Source organism: Bombina bombina, chromosome 4 (assembly GCF_027579735.1).
Source record: "Bombina bombina isolate aBomBom1 chromosome 4, aBomBom1.pri, whole genome shotgun sequence".
Classification (NCBI taxonomy): domain Eukaryota; kingdom Metazoa; phylum Chordata; class Amphibia; order Anura; family Bombinatoridae; genus Bombina; species Bombina bombina.
In genome coordinates, this window is record NC_069502.1 from 425,744,904 (window position 1) to 425,762,320 (window position 17,417).

The following is a 17,417-nucleotide window of genomic DNA, read 5'->3' on the forward strand; positions in this document are numbered from 1 at the left end:
GCTCCATAACCTGTCATCCTGCTCTGAGCAGGCGGACAGACATCGCCGGAAATCAACCCGATCGAGTACGATCGAGTTGATTGACACCCCCTTGCTGACGGCCCATTGGCCGTGAGTCTGCAGGGTGCGGCGTTGCACCAGCAGCTCTTGTGAGCTGCTGGTGCAATGCTGAATACGGCGAGCGTATTGCTCGCCGTATTTAGCGAGGTCTGGCGAACCTGATCCGCACTGTCGGATCAGGTCCGCCAGACCTTCATAAATAGGGGCCATAGTCATTTTACTATATATGACTTAGAAATTAGGCTCTTCATTGCAAATGACTTGCAAACAAAACAAATGTTTTAGAAGTATTTAAAACATCATTTTTTTAGCAAATGTTTGTTTTGCAGTTCAGAGACACACGTCTTGAAAGGTATCTAGAGTGTATTTTATCTTCATTGCTTTGTCTATTTAATAACATATGAATGAGCTCTTGTACATATCAAGCAATCCTTGTGCATCTTGTAGGATGGTCATTGTTCTGCCTTCCACTGAAGAGGAACAATTACAATACATTTTTAGATTTATGTTACAGGAAAAGCAGTCAAAATAATGAATAAGTAAATAGTGCACTGCAATTTTGTTTATTCACAATGTGTAATTGAACATTTAACAGGGAATTTAATTTTGAAATAAATGCCTTTGGTAATATTATTTAGAAGCATTTATTAAGTTGGTTATATTGATAAAATGTAATTTGTTAGTACTATGTAAGAGAATAAACAGTTACATGTAATTCATACGTACTGTGTTTGCTTGTTTTCTAGTTGAACCAGCTGGATAAGGCAGCAGAAGCCGCTCATACATTCTTCATGGCCAATCCAGAACACATGGAAATGAAGCAGAATCTAGCAAACTACCATTTCAAGTCAGATGATCACCTAGTGGATAGGGAGCGCTGTGCTTATATGGTGAGTACAAGTTTCAGGCTTAACAAATTCTGTGAGTCAGTGAACCAAAACTACTAACATTTCTAGTTCTGGAATCTGGCTCCTCAGTATTCTAACTTTAAAATATGTTGATACTTAGTTACCCTATACTTATATCAAATAACCTGCTAAGGCCACTTAGTAACAGTTACAATTAATTTATCATTTCATTTATATCAGAGAATTTTGCTATATTCCACAAAACCATTGTTTGTACACTTTGGTGACTATGGACTGTCCATAATTGTTTTCAGCAGATGAGGTTAGATGAAGAAGACCTAGGTTTCAACAAGGCGATGACAATTTCTTTATAGGAACTAAAACTTAACGCCTATTTTCTCAATATTTAAACATTTCTAAACTTTGCTGTACATAGTTACAGCTAGAATTTATTTAGTAATGTACCTTTAATCTAGTTACCTTTGACTGTTTTATTTTTTTTGAGTGAGGCGTGCTATGTTCAATAGTTACTGGTCATGTACATGGGTAGCAGCACTTCGAAAATTCAACCACATACTCCTAATACCCATATTAAAAGTAGGTAAAAGTCACAAAAAAGAAGCAGCACCACCAAGTTGTCTTCAACAGATTTATTTGTGCAAACTCCACAGTATCCAAGCCAGACCAACAAGCAACAACGTTTCGGACTTAGTCCTTAATCATGCATAGTTACACCTGCAGATCATGCAGCTTAAATACGCCTAAACACCACACCCACCACACATCATACCTGTAGCACACCTGCTATGATTCCCTCTTGTGGTCATTAACAGAAATTACAGTTAAAGACTAGTAATGTCAGAATTAAACACATACAGCTCTTGGTAAAGTAGCAAGTTAAAACATAATATCCCTAAACCACAGAATAATTATATAATACAGAGCCCCAAAATTCACCATAAATCATATATCATCACCCCTTAAAGGCATAGAGACCAATCCAGCTCCCTATTCATCCCCCTAGGGTACATTGTGTCCAATTTACTAATCCAAAAGACTTCCCTTATTTTTAGTCTATTGGTTCTATCACCACCCCGCCTAAGAGGTCCCACCTGTTCTAATATTTGAAATCTTAACTGAGTTAAGTTATGGCCTGCAGATAAAAAATGATTGGCAATGGGGACATCTAATTTTTTTGCTCTTATACTGCTTTTTTGTTGAGTTATCCGTTCATGGACTGTACGGGTGGTCTCCCCAACATACCCCAAACCACATGGGCATTTAATATAATAAACAGCAAAATCAGTGTTGCAAGTATAGTGTCCCCTAATTTCAGATTTTTTACCTGTGCTAGGATGGCTAAATGTAGGGCCCTTAATGATATTATTGCAATTGGAGCAACCCAAGCACGGAAAACAGCCCAAGTTCTTATTGCCAATGTAACCCTGCACTAATGCCTTTGAAGGGCCAATATCCGCATGCACCAAATAATCTTTCAAATTCCTTCCTCTCTTAAAGGCAGGCATTGGTGGCTCTTTAAACTCAAGTACCTCGGGTTGTATATCTGTAGTATGTGCCAATATTTGGAGATTATTTTACAAATTCTGTTACTCAGTTTAGAATACTGACTGACAAAAATTAGTCTATTAGATTTCTTTTTCACTTTAACCTGTTTCTGTTCTAGTAGACCTTGTCTGGGGATTTGTTTCACACCTTCAATCTCTTTCTGTATTAAGTTTAATGGATAACCCCTAGCTATGAAACGGTCTCCCATTTCTACTAATCTTTGTTCTACAGGGCCTGTCTCAGAGACAATCCTTTTAACTCTTAAGAGTTGGCTCCTGGGAAGGGACCTAATCAGAGAAGGGGGATGCATGCTATTATAGTGAAGGAGAGTGTTGCAATCCCTTTATTTCTTGTGTAGATCAACTAAAAGACCCTGGTTACTCTTAAGTATCCTAGTGTCAAGGAAAACAACACTCTCCTCACTACAAACCAATTTAAATTGGATATGACAAGTAGCAGAGTTCAAATCATTAACAAAATTTTCCAGGGTTCCAATGTCACCCAGCCACACGCCAAAGATGTCGTCTATATATCGCCACCAGGTGGCGCCATAATGTAAAAATAGTGGATGACTGTAAACAAAATATTCCTCATATACATTCATATATATGTTGGCGTATGTAGGGGCGACATTGGAACCCATGGCTGTGCCTTGGAGCTGTAAGTAATAATTGTCTTTGAATAAAAAAATAGTTACACCACAAGATGATGCTCAACAATTGTAAAATAAACTCCCTATGAAGGGTGTTATATCTGTCATCTTGACTCAATATTTTACCTACAGCACCAATGCCAGCTTCATGTTTAATTGATGTATATAATGAAGTTACATCTAGGCTAAAAAGAATCCCTTTAGTGTTCTCCAATGGTAGATTTTGTAATTTTAAAAGGAAATCCCCAGTGTCATTAAAATAAGAGATGGTCTCAATATTTTGTCCAAGTATATAGATACTTTGGATAATAAAGACCCCATCCCCGCCACAATAGGGCGTCCAGGAGGGGCAGTAACACTCTTATGGACCTTAGGGGGTGTATACAGGACTGGGGTAATATCCTCTGAACTACTAAGAAACTGTGTGGTATCCTTATCAATAATGCCTAATTTGGCTGCTGTCAGCACACAAAACATGATCTCCTTGATTTTAAAGAAACCTTTCTTTAAAATCAAGAAAGAGATCATGTTTTGTGTGCTGACAGCAGCCAAATGGATTGCAACACTCTCCTTCACTATAATAGCATGCATCCCCCTTCTCTGATTAGGTCCCTTCCCAGGCCCTGTAGAACAAAGATTAGTAGAAATGGGAGACCGTTTCAGAGCTAGGGGTTATCCATTAAACTTAATACAGAAAGAGATTGAAGGTGTGAAACAAATCCCCAGACAAGGTCTACTAGAACAGAAACAGGCTAAAGTGAAAAAGAAATCTAATAGACTAATTTTTGTCAGTCAGTATTCTAAACTAAGTAACAGAATTTGTAAAATAATCTCCAAATATTGGCACATACTACAGACATACAACCCGAGGTACTTGAGTTTAAAGAGCCACCAATGCCTGCCTTTAAGAGAGGAAGGAATTTGAAAGATTGTTTGGTGCATGCAGATATTGGCCCTTCAAAGGCATTAGTGCAGGGTTACATTGGCAATAAGAACTTGGGCTGTTTTCCGTGCTTGGGTTGCTCCAATTGCAATAATATCATTAAGGGCCCTACATTTAGCCATCCTAGCACAGGTAAAAAATCTGAAATTAGGGGACACTATACTTGCAACACTGATTTTGCTGTTTATTATATTAAATGCTCATGTGTTTTGGGGTATGTTGGGGAGACCACCCGTACAGTCCTTGAACGGATAACTCAACATAAAAGCAGTATAAGAACAAAAAAATTAGATGCCCCCGTTGCCAATCATTTTTTTATCTGCAGGCCATAACTTAACTCAGTTAAGATTTCAAATATTAGAACAGGTAGGACATCTTAGGCGGGGTGGTGATAGAACCAAGAGACTAAAAATAAGGGAAGTCTTTTGGATTAGTAGATCGGACACAATGTACCCTAGGGGGATGAATAGGGAACTGGATTGGTCTCTATGCCTTTAAGTGGTGATGATATATGATTTATGGTGAATTTTGGGGTTCTGTATTATATAATTATTCTGTGGTTTAGGAATATTATGTTTAAACTTGCTACTTTACCAAGAGCTGTATGTGTTTAATTCTGACATTACTTGTCTTTAACTGTAATTTCTGTTAATGGCCACTAGAGGGCATCATAGCAGGTGTGCTACAGGTATGATGTGTGGTGGGTGTGGTGTTTAGGTGTATTTAAGCTGCATGATCTGACTGTGTAACTATGCATGATTAAGGACTAAGTCCGAAACGTTGCTGTTTGTTGGTTTGGCTTGGATACTGTGCAATTGCACGAATAAATCTGTTGAAGACAACTTGGTGGTGCTGCTTCTTTTTTGTGACTTTTATCTATTTGGGTATTGTGCAGTACCCTTAAAGCTTGCACACCTCTCTGGTCCCAGGTGCTGGAATTTTAATTTGTTTTGCCATATTAAAAGTAGGGATGGACCGATATATCGGAGCAGCCGATTTTTAGTTCCAATATTTGGAATTTCTGAAAATCAGTATCGGCCAGAAACGTACCTATATGGAGGAAATCAAAAGAAATTTAAGCTCTGTGTACTTCAGGGAAGCTATGTAGTTTTAAGTGATACAAATCCTCTATAGCACATATAAGCTGGACATAGCATCTAATAATAAATAGCACTGATAAAAGAGTCCAAGCCCAGGTGTTCCTGGGTGCTCAGTTACCAACTACCATACCACCAATGGCAGGCCTGTAGATGGACTTGCATAAACAAACATATATGATTTGTGAAATGGAAAATGTGATCTTTAAGTGGCACTAAAAGCTACATAATTTCCCTGAAGTACAGAGCTAAATTACTTTTGGTTTGCTCATAGGGGTCAGCAATACATAAAGAGCTTTGCAGTAGTGACTTAAATTTAATGTTATATCAGTGTGCAGTTTAAAGGGGATTTATGCCATTTTTCTATGTTTTGGGAAGCCATTTAATAAGTTAATTTTCAAGCACTTTATTTTTCCCAGTTGCTTACTTTTAATGTTGTTGAAAATTTTAATAAGCATGTTCAGTTTATACCAGATTTCTGTAGAAATTGTGTTGATTTTTCAAAACTTTAAATGTACAGAATATCGGCTCCTGTCATCGGTTATTGGCCTGAAAGGCGGTCAATAATCGGTATCGTATCGACCCTGAAAAACCGATATTGGTCTATCCTTAATTAAAAGGCCTCTCCCTATTACACAATGCCCAGTGCTTTGCCTTAAAACTACTGGCACAGTAAGTCTACAGCCAATTTACTTCCCATCCTCCAAGTCTCTACTTGACCTGCTGCAATGTGACCATAACACCCTACAAAACCCACACTCTACACTATTGTAGCAAAGCAAAAGGAGAATTATTGTTACATCTCCTAGACCTCTACATCGCTGGCCTTTCCTACTGCACAATCTTCTCTCCCTGGGCTGTACTATATTACCTAGTTATGATTTTAAGCATATTTCTCTCATTCAGTGTCTCCTTTTATGGTACCTTTCTATCATTGCCATTGTCTGCTGAGGTGTCCCAGAAACACATGTTTAATGTTTGTCTCATTCTATAATTCTTCATGTGAAAATCTATCAAGCTTCACTGATTTCTATAACCACCTCTATTTTAACACCCAAATACCTCCACTGCCTTGGAGTGAGAATTGACCCTGTTCCTTCTTGAACCCCTCACATTCATTCTACTACATCCTGTTGAACAATGCTGCAAATTTGGCAAATTAGCAGCTAGCCTGGAGTCAATACAAGAGTTGGCAAATTAAAGTGCAGTTTAGTTGCTTTTGATGCGTTCTTGAAAGCACCAAGGGCATTTGAGTAATGTAAAGTAATTAAGTTATTTTATTTTTCTTTTGACCTTGCATTTGTGTGGTAGGAACTTTTTACTTCCCTTTAAAGCAAGGGATAGAAAAGTCAAAATTTAAATGTGCATGGGTGCATTTGAATTTTTAATAAAAGCATGTTTTCAATATCCTTCCATTAGCAAAAATGCTCCAGTAAAAGTTATTGCAGTTTTTCAGTGGCATACACACATATGCCGTAAGTGCATTTGCACCGGTATCCCCCCCCCCCCCCAATAAATTATATACAAAATGTCCTAGTGATTTATTGAGCAGTTATAGATAACAGAAATCTACTTACTCTATCATAGATAAAATAGTTATCACATTAAACTCTGGATTGTTAATCTGATTTATTATAACTATAATAGCTATAATGGGTAATTTCTGCATGACATAATGTACCAAAGTTGTGCACCATATAGCAAGGCAGTGGTGGCTCTGCATAATGAATCAAACAGAGGTGACAATATATAAAACAAACAAACCTAGAGGCAGGATGAACTCTTTTGATTTTCACTATTATACATAGATTTATACTAGCATGTCTAACAGGAAAATGTATCAAGCAGAGAACCTGTCCACCTGCAATTGCCACTTGGCAAAAATTAAGACTGCAGAAGAGCTCTTTTGTTCAATTCTGACCCCTGCTCTTGGACAATCAATCGTGTAAGAGTAGGGCCTGTCACTCACCTCAAAAAGCAAGTTTGAGGTGATTTATCTCCACCACCTAGGATAATAAGCAGAGGCAGCTTCTTAAATTTGTGGTTGCAGACTCACTCTTGCATGCCTGAACTGCAAGTTTTTAGAAGCTTCAAATGAATCTTGCTAAATTTTCCCTAAAATGTACATTTTTCAAGCCCTATCAGATTACATTAACTTGCAGTGGCATACTGGCAAGTTTTTTTTACACTAATAAACATACCTCTCTGCACTATATGATAATGCAAGGCATCTATACAATAATATAGTATAGTTAATGCAGAGTGCCTCTACACGGATAACGTATATGCTGCACTCTATAATGATGTTGAGGGTTTACACACTGAAAAACAAAACAGAATGTCCTGTATAATAATGATGGGCGCCTATACACTGATGGTGAGCACTTTGTGTTGCATAATTATGCTGAACATCTATGCATTGTATAATTATGCCAAGTACAAGAGGTGATATTGGTGTCACATGAAGAAGCTGGAATACATAAAGAACCGAATCAAAATGGCAGAAGAGATACCAGAAAAAGGTGTTCACTTTTACTTACACCGAGATTGGTATAAAGACGTGTGTGTTCTCTCTGTGGCAACTTCTCCGGTAACAGCAACACCCCCTCAGCAAAGCATTCCAATATGGCGATGCAATTTCAGCGGAATATTCGCCCGAATATCTTCTGCTGCTGATGGGTAGCTGAACCCAATTCTTACGGAAGCCTTGGAGGGACAAACCACTTCTTGGAATAGGAGCAAAGCGTTTAGTAATGTTGTCCTTTTTATTTTACATAACGCTAATATGAGTTACATTGTGTCCTACTCTTTTATTGATGTATGTATCGTTCTTGGACTGATCCTTCTTCAATCCCTCACTAGCTATCAGAATAAGTAGGGCAATCACGCCCATTTTCTATTTTTGACCAATAAGGATGCCTTACTGCCTTTAAATAGACAGCCGTAGATTCCATCAGGAGCTTGAAAAAGACCCATAACAGGTTGAAACGCGTTGCTCCTATTCCAAGAAGTGGTTTGTCCCTCTAAGGCTCCCGTAAGAATTGGGTTCAGCTACCCATCAGCAGCAGAAGCTATTCGGGCGAATATTCCGCTGAAATTGCATCGCCATATTGGAACGCTTTGCTGAGGGGGTGTTGCTGTTACCAGAGAAGATGCCACAGAGAGGAGAACACACAGTCTTTATACCAATCTCGGTGAAAGTAAAAGTGAACACCTTTTTCTGGTATCTCTTCTGCCATTTTGATTCGGTTCTTTAGGTATTCCAGCTTCTTCATGTGACACTTGTTCTTCGAATTTCCCTAACAAACACCATTGAGTCATCGTTTGGAAACCCACTGTTTTTGTTTCTTCTCTGTTCTATTTAATTTATTGTAGCCATTATTTACTATAGTTCTATTGCAGTTGTTTATGTAGCATTATATTCATTGTTGCAATTTTGATATGTATACTACACTATCCATTGCGCCTGATCAACGCATATGATATTTTGTATATTTGTATTTTTTATTTTTATTTTTATTCACTTGTATTAAATTTATATAAATTTTTACACATCTTTTGGACCATTTATTTTTGCCAAGATTGGCTAGTACACATTCTAAGGTTCATTATTATCATTACACATATACATATATATTTATATGTATTTTTCATTATACACTTTTCACTATCTATTTTAAGTTTTAATCAGCGCCTATGTTTTAAGGTTATTTGGCCCCTTTTTTGTGGCCAAATTTCTCTTATACTTTATCACATCTTTTTATTTATTCCCACCTGGGTGCTAAGATGGATTTCTCCAAGACTCATGCCATTGGAAAGGATAGGCGATTACCTTTACAACGGTGGGCCTTGGGGGTCTGTAGCTACTTAGATGCCTGAGATACAGGCTTCTAAGCAGCATGCCCTCATTTCCCTATATTGTACATTGTAATTTTTAAATAAAGTTGAGCGTGACGTCACCGCGTGAAATGTGAAGGCCCCGGATGCCTGTCACTATACAGGCAAGATCGCCGGGGTGGGAGTCAGTGGGAGCCCCCAGATTGCCCTCAAGCTGGGCGAGTGCTAGCGACAGCTCTGAGCCGTCGTTAGCACATGACTGGGACTATTTGTGATGGCTCAGAGCCGTCATTAGTACACAAAGGGTTATATTATAACTCAAGTGTCTCCACATGTAACAAGCATATATACGCTCCTCTATCACTTAAGTCAGTCACAAACCACTGCTTAGCAAAGAATACTCGTGTGTCTACGAGTCCTGAATTGAGCTTCCACAATGAATGCTCAAATATCTCCAATATGGACAGTCATATAGCAAAACATGGATCAAAGGTTGTGGTTAGTGATATAAATCAACAAGAATACAAATACAAATATAAATTATACAAAACTTGCAATTCGTGACAGTAAGCATTATGTCCATGTCTTGCTATGGAATCGTCAAAAAGGGGACTGGGTAACATGTGCCATTGTGTAACACATCATTATCACATCATACAAATAATTCATGACACAAAACTATGCATCTACCCATAGATATTGCTACTTCTTACAATTTAGTAGTATATCCTAGAAGGGAGTCAAGATTCTTAAGAGAGTGAATTCATCACATACATCCTAGAAAATATATTCAAGATGTGACTTTATCACATACTTTCCTCTGCATTCAATTAAATATCCTGTGGCTAAACCTAGATTTTGGAAAAAAGATGAAATAAGATGATATTGCAAAATTAGGTTATTAACTAGGGTAATCAGAAAATGTGCGCATAATTATTTACATAAAACAATGCCAGTCTATATGTTAGTTCAAGCCAGAAGGTTATATCTAAAGATCTATAGATTGTGTGTGTGTTTATATATAGGGCTGCAATTAACGATTATTTTCATAATCGATTAGTTGGTCGATTGATTAATCGGTTAAAAAAACAAATAAAAAAAAAAACACCAAAAAACACTGTACACAGTCACAATGTCATATTTTTTTTTCTCTATCCCAATGGTTTGTTTTCTGTCCCTTTAAGACACTTATTTGAAGTTTCATAATGTACTATTGTACTTCTTCTATAGTTCTATTAAACACTGACTTATTCACACTTTCTGGGGAACAAGATCTCACTGACAATGTGCACAGGTGGGTACTGGGTAGGAGTAGGTCGGTGTACTGTTTATTAATCATCATGACTGCAGGGTGGGAGGGATTTAATTGAATGGGCATGATGGGATTCAGCTTTTATATTATTAAAAGAAAAGAAGATCAACTGCTGTGCTGTGAGTGCTTCTGTAACTGTTAGGAATTTAGTACAGGGGTGTTAGGAGATCTCGGGCACCGGGTCGCATGGAAGGGGAGGGGCTAAGGTCCAGATCAAGTTAGTAACTTGCTGGGAACAAAGGGGATTAGGACTTAACCTCTGCTGATTTTCTTGGAAGATTGATTAAAGCTTTTGGCTTACTTTTAAAGACCGGAGAGTGAAACATTTTTCTTCCCCTTAGGGGGATTGATTGCTATTGCTATGTATATATATATATATATATATATATATATACAGATTGTCAGTGCTCCTACAAATGCCCATCAGACCCAGCAATATTGATTAGGCTATGAGTGGAGGTGACTCTCACTGCTGTCATAGGCTCCACCAACTTTTCTAAAGGCTACTAAAGTTTTGCAGGGATCATAGAGTCTGTACATTAGTGAGATATTTTCACTAGATGCTTCCAGCTGTTCTGGCTGACCTTTACTCTCTACCTCCCTATGTTTCAGGCGAATCCCCTCCCGTTGTAGCTATTATGCAAGCACAAATAACCGCCACTATGAAGCCCAAGATAGGCAGCAAAAAAATTAATATATACATAACAAAAATGATGTAATGCACCAAATTTGTGCCCGCCTACAAAGGCGCCCGAAGATGGTTGCCTTGTTTGCCTCTATTGTAGCGCCATGTATCACAGCAAATACTCGTGTGCCATGTAAATGAGTGTCCAACGCTTGCTTTTAAAGAAACATGTTGCATTAAAGGGACAGTATACACCAATATTCATATAACTGCACGTAATAGACACTACTATAAAGAAGAATATACACATATACTGATCTAAAAAGCCAGTATAAAACCTTTTAAAAATGTACTTAAAGCTCCCGGTTTAGCACTGTTGATGAGGTAGTCTGGGACACCCACTGAAAGGGGCTGGGTAAACAAAAAAGCAGACACTTCCCACCTCCCCCCTTCCCTGCAAATGAAAAGACAGATAACATAAACAGGAACCTGTAGGAATCTGTAAACGCGTGTATACATCTGGCACTGTGGGGCTTGGTTAGGAGTCTGAAAATCAGCACAATGTTTTAAAAAAAATAAGCAAAACTATACATTTTTATAAAAACACTAACTACCAGATGGGCTATATAAATGGATCATCTACAAAACATTTATGCAAAGAAAACTCTAGTGTACAATGTCCCTTTAAATGTTTGACAAAAAAAATAATTCTTCTGTAGCATTACAGCAAAGTGTTATGTTTTATTCATATTTATATCAGACTTAAACAGAGATCAGTAAAAAACGAATGGAATATTAGAAAGATGCAGATTTATTTGATGATATTAATAAATACAAAACGAATTAGCTTTACCATAAATGGTTAGTACCCTGGGTTCTCATTAATCATTTTTTGTGGCAGTGGCTCTATATATCTCCTCTACACAAATCTCTATTTTCTCCAGTTGTAAAATCTTTACTTCCATTTTTCAAGTTCATGTTGAGGGAACGTTGCAAGTAAAAAGGTTTGGCCACCTATGAGGGAAATGTAGAAACAGTGACAATAAGGCTTTGCATCAGTACTTTCTGTTAACTTTCACTTTAGGATGTCTTTCTTTACAGTGCCATTTCTTGCAAAAATAAAATCCTCTTTCAATTTGAAGTACATCCAGTCCCAGCTGTGCGCTGGAGCCCAAAAATCCATTCAAGAAAATGACCTCTCGGCTAATAGACTATGAAAATGAGCAGGTCATGGACGTAAAGTATAATAGCAACTGAGATTCTAGCTGATTCTGCTGCTTTAGGTCATATAATACATCTTCTCCTCATTACTTATTACATCATCCTGTGTGATTGGAGTAACATATGGAAAATATACTTCATTTTTACTCATTGTCTAAGAATTACATTGGAGAAAATAATAAGTAAAAAAGCTTGTCTTTTGACTATTATAACATCTGCATAGAATGCAAATTGAGTATTCTACATTTGATGAAACCATTGTTTATTTCTCTCTACTCATGTATTTTATACAGAATATAAAAACATACATTTATCAAATATATGGCTGCCTGGGGGCTTAAATGGGGGTTAAATGGAATTATGGGGTTCATATTTACACAAATTGTTCCACTGCGGCTAATATTTCTCAAAAATATATACAAAGTCAGGGGTAATCTAGCATCTCAGATCTATCTAGTGTATTTCTTTTTTAAGATAATTGAGCTATAATTTGACATTTTTGAAGACCTTATTATTGGTCAGTTCTTACAGTGGAAGAAAATATGGACATTCTAGTGGTCTAATAATAATAATTAAAGGGATAGTAAAGTCCAAATTAAACTTTCATGATTCAGATAGGGCATGTAATTTTAAACAACTTTGCTTTGTTCTCTTGGTATTCTTTATTCAAAGTTAAACCTATGTAGGCGCATTGTGCTCATGCACGTGAAGTTATTTAAGAGTCAGCACTAATTGCCTGAAATGGAAGTCTGTCAAAAGATCTGAGATAAGGAGGCAGTCTGCAGAAGCTGACATACAAGGTAATTAGAGAGATACAAAGTGTATTTCTGTAACAGTGTTGGTTATGCAAAACTGGGGAATGGTAAATAAAGAGATTATCTATCTTTTTAAACAATAACATTTTTGGTGTTTACTATCCCTTTAAGGTAATGTTAATAGTATTATTTAAGTAATGTCCTTGTCTAAGATACTCAAAAGCACTAAGTTAAAGGTTACCTTTGTCATCTTTGCAAGGATGGAGAACTGATATGGCCTTGCCTGGGTTAAAAAGTTATGCCCTAATGTTTTAACAGGTGGTTGAGTTACCCACTAACCAATTAAATATATCACAACGCTACAAACATGCTTCAATTCAAGTAACATTTTACTAAATACGGGTATCCCCTGACTGATCATTTTTTCAGCGTGGAGCTGCAATACTTTGCGCCAAAGGCCTGCTACACTAGAACTACAACATCCAGAATGCTCCAGGGTGGGAAATTGCTATATTACTGCACTTAAGGGAAAAACTATTTTATAGTACATTGTCCCTTTAACGTGTTTCCATAGGCTCATTATGCCAGCTGCAGAATATAAAATGATAATGTTGTCCTTTATCTTATTTTATGTATTTGAAATAGGTGTGTTTGCTCTTTGAACCCACAACCCATCAAAGGGCTAGATTATGAGTGGAGCACTATTTCTTGCTCTCGCATCAACATCGCTAGATGGAGGCTTTTTGTGCGCATTGAGTTGCGCCTGTATTACGAGTTGAAAGTAAAACAATTGCACGCGAGCAACAACCGGTCGCGCAAAAAGAGTTGGACTTAGAATATCGCAACCGCGTTAATCTATTCTGTCATTGGCTTCAATGGAGCATGAAAACTGCAAAATAGAACTAACACCCTTACTCGCATTCTAACCAGTTCGCATTTATTCAAGTGTACTAAACCCAACATGAATTATTCATATTCACATTTCAATGTTCTTCACATACAGAACAATGTTCTTTTTTATTGTAAAAACATATTTCTATATACCTATACCTGTATATATATTTCTAAATTCACAACTTAGGACTAATGCTGTAAGGTTAGCTCACATGAAGAATTGCTATCTTCTATGTAAGTTATTGAAATATTAAATAACTATTAAAAAAAATAATACAAAATATTTAAAATTATTATACGTGTTGTACATGTAAAATATTCTAAATACATAGAATATATATATTTAATATTTCAATAACACGCATTATGCATATTTTACATTCCTTTGTTCTTCACATAGAAAAATAATGTACTTTTTTATTATTAAATATATATATATATACAGTTGCAAGAAAAAGTATGTGAACCCTTTGGAATTATATGGATTTCTGCACAAATTAGTCATAAAATGTGATCTGATCATCATCTAAGTCACAACAATAGACAATCACAGTCTGCTTAAACTAATAACACACAAAGAATGAAATGTTGCCATGTTTTTATTGAACACACCATGTAAACATTCACAGTGCAGGTGGAAAAAGTATGTGAACCCTTGGATTTAATAACTGGTTGAACCTCCTTTGGCAGCAATAACTTCAACCAAACGTTTCCTGTAGTTGCAGATCAGACGTACACAACGGTCAGGAGTAATTCTTGACCATTCCTCTTTACAGAACTGTTTCAGTTCAGCAATATTCTTGGGATGTCTGGTGTGAATCCCTTTCTTGAGGTCATGCCACAGCATCTCAATCGGGTTGAGGTCAGGACTCTGACTGGGCCACTTCAGAAGGTGTATTTTCTTCTGTTTAAGCCATTTTGTTGTTGATTTACTTCTATGCTTTGGGTCATTGTCCTGTTGCAACACCCATCTTCTGTTGAGCTTCAGCTGGTAGACAGATGGCCTTAAGTTCTCCTGCAAAATGTCTTGATAAACTTGGGAATTCATTTTTCCTTCGATGATAGCAATCCGTCCAGGCCCTGATGCAGCAAAGCAGCCCCAAACCATGATGCCCCCACCACCAAACTTCACAGTTGGGATGAGGTTTTGATGTTGGTGTGCTGTGCCTCTTTTTCACCACACATAGTGTTGTGTGTTTCTTCCAAACAACTCAACTTTGGTTTCATCTGTCCACAGAATACTTTGCCAGTACTGCTGTGGAACATCCAGGTGCTCTTGTGCAAACTGTAAACGTGCAGCAATGTTTTGTTTGGACAGCAGTGGCTTCCTCTGTGGTATCCTCCCATGAAATCCATTCTTGTTTAGTGTTTTACGTATTGTAGATTCGCTAACAGGGATGTTAGCATTTGCCAGTGACTTTTGTAAGTCTTTAGCTGACACTCTAGGATTCTTCTTCACCTCATTGAGCAGTCTGCGCTGTGCTCTTGCAGTCATCTTTACAGGACGGCCACTTCTAGGGAGAGTAGCAGAAGTGCTGAACTTTCTCCATTTATAGACAATTTGTCTTACCGTGGACTGATGAACAGCAAGGCTTTTGGAGATACTTTTATAACCCTTTCCAGCTTTGTGCAAGTCAACAATTCTTAATCGTAGGTCTTCTGAGAGCTCTTTTGTGCGAGGCATCATTCACATCAGGCAATGCTTCTTGTGAAAAGCAAACCCAGAACTGGTGTGTGTTTTTTATAGGGCAGGGCAGCTGTAACCAACACCTCCAATCTAATCTCATTGATTGGACTCCAGTTGGCTGACATCTTACTCCAATTAGCTCTTGGAGATGTCATTAGTCTAGGGGTTCACATACTTTTTCCACCTGCACTGTGAATGTTTACATGATGTGTTCAATAAAAACATGGCAACATTTCATTATTTGTGTGTTATTAGTTTAAGCAGACTGTGATTGTCTATTGTTGTGACTTAGATGATGATCAGATCACATTTTATGACCAATTTGTGCAGAAATCCATATAATTCCAAAGGGTTCACATACTTTTTTTTGCCAGTCTATATATATATATATATATATATATATATATATATATATATATATATATATATATATATATATATATATATATATATATATATATATATAGTTACTGGTAATGTTCATGTAAAATACTTATTTATACCTATATATTTATAGTATTAGATATACAAGTGTGTGTGTGTGTATATATATATATATATATATATATATATATATATATATGTGTGTGTGTGTGTGTGTATGTATTTACAATAAAAAGGACATTATCCTGTAAGTGAAGAACACTGGAATGTGAAATAAGTGCAGTACATATACAGTAAAACACATAAATACATATGTACACACACATATACATATTTAGACAGGTGTATGCATGTATCTCTATGTTAAAGCCCTTTGCAGGCCTTTTGTATAACACCTGAGACCTCATATCTTTGAGCCCTTATAACTTTTTAATGCATAATACAATTTTTTTATTAAATATTTTTTTTCAGACAATGTTACTGATAGGATATACATTCCTACCAGGAGGGGGCAAAGTTTCTCAAGCCTCAAATGCCTATAAATATACCTCCCACCTTATTCATACCTCAGTTTTAAAAACTTTGCCTCCTTAGGAGGTGGTGAAGCATGATGTGCTTGATTTCTTCAGTGAAATGCGCTTCTAAGCATATTGAAGTCCAGTTCCTCTCTAAGTGCAGTGTTTGTCTGAGGGATGGGAAGGCAGTATTGCCTGATGATACCATGTTTTCACCTATGTGGAAGCTTTTCATAAGGCCCTCTGTAAATTTGGTCGCAGGGATTCATCTGCTGCCTCCCTTTATATATCAACAATATACTCTTGTACCATTACCCCTGCTGATATGTTTCAGTACTGGTTTGACTGTTTGCTATATGTGGATCGGTGTCTTACTCGGTGTCTTACACAGTCTACCGACACACTGCCTTGAATGCACCTGATCCCTTCTGATCTTGGAAGTTAAGCAGGGCCAGGCCTGGTCAGTACGTGGTTGGGAGACCGCCTGGGAACACCAGGTGCAGTAGGCTTAAAAATAAAAGATCAGTTACCACATCTTGGGTTTTCAAGAATGAAGCTTTAGTTGATCAAATCTGGAAAGGAGCCACTTGGTTTTCTTTGCATACCTTTACTAAATGTTACCATTTTTACGTTTTTGCTTCTTCGTAAGCAGATTTTGGTAAATAGGTTCTTCAGGCATCTGTTTCAATTTGATTCTAGTGCCTAGGATTTAAGTTTTTTGAATTTTTAAGAAAACTTAATTATTTTTTTGGATTTAATTTCTTAAATAGCTGTTTTTATTTTATCCCTTCCTCTATAGTTACTCATGGACTTCCACATCTTGGGTATTACATTTTATCAGTAACTTGCTTGTGGACTCTCGTCACCTATATGAAAGAAAACATAATTTATGTAAGAACTTACCTGATAAATTAATTTCTTTCATGGTGGCAAGAGTCCACAAGACACACCCATTTTTTTGGGGTTATGATTTTTTTGTATAAAGCACATTATTTACACTGTTCCTCTTTTTTATGCTTTT

The 17,417-nt window shown here is 37.0% G+C and overlaps 1 protein-coding gene and 1 pseudogene across 2 annotated transcripts in view; both read left to right on the plus strand.

The window, feature by feature from the left end:
- Positions 1-17,417, plus strand: part of P3H2 (prolyl 3-hydroxylase 2) — a 268,946-nt gene that overhangs the window by 154,014 nt on the left and 97,515 nt on the right. For both annotated transcript variants that reach the window (XM_053710243.1, XM_053710244.1), the window contains exon 2: positions 807-950. In XM_053710243.1, coding sequence (XP_053566218.1) covers positions 807-950 — 144 coding nt within the window. The remainder of the gene's footprint in view (positions 1-806; positions 951-17,417) is intronic.
- Positions 16,787-16,905, plus strand: LOC128658371 (uncharacterized; annotated as a pseudogene).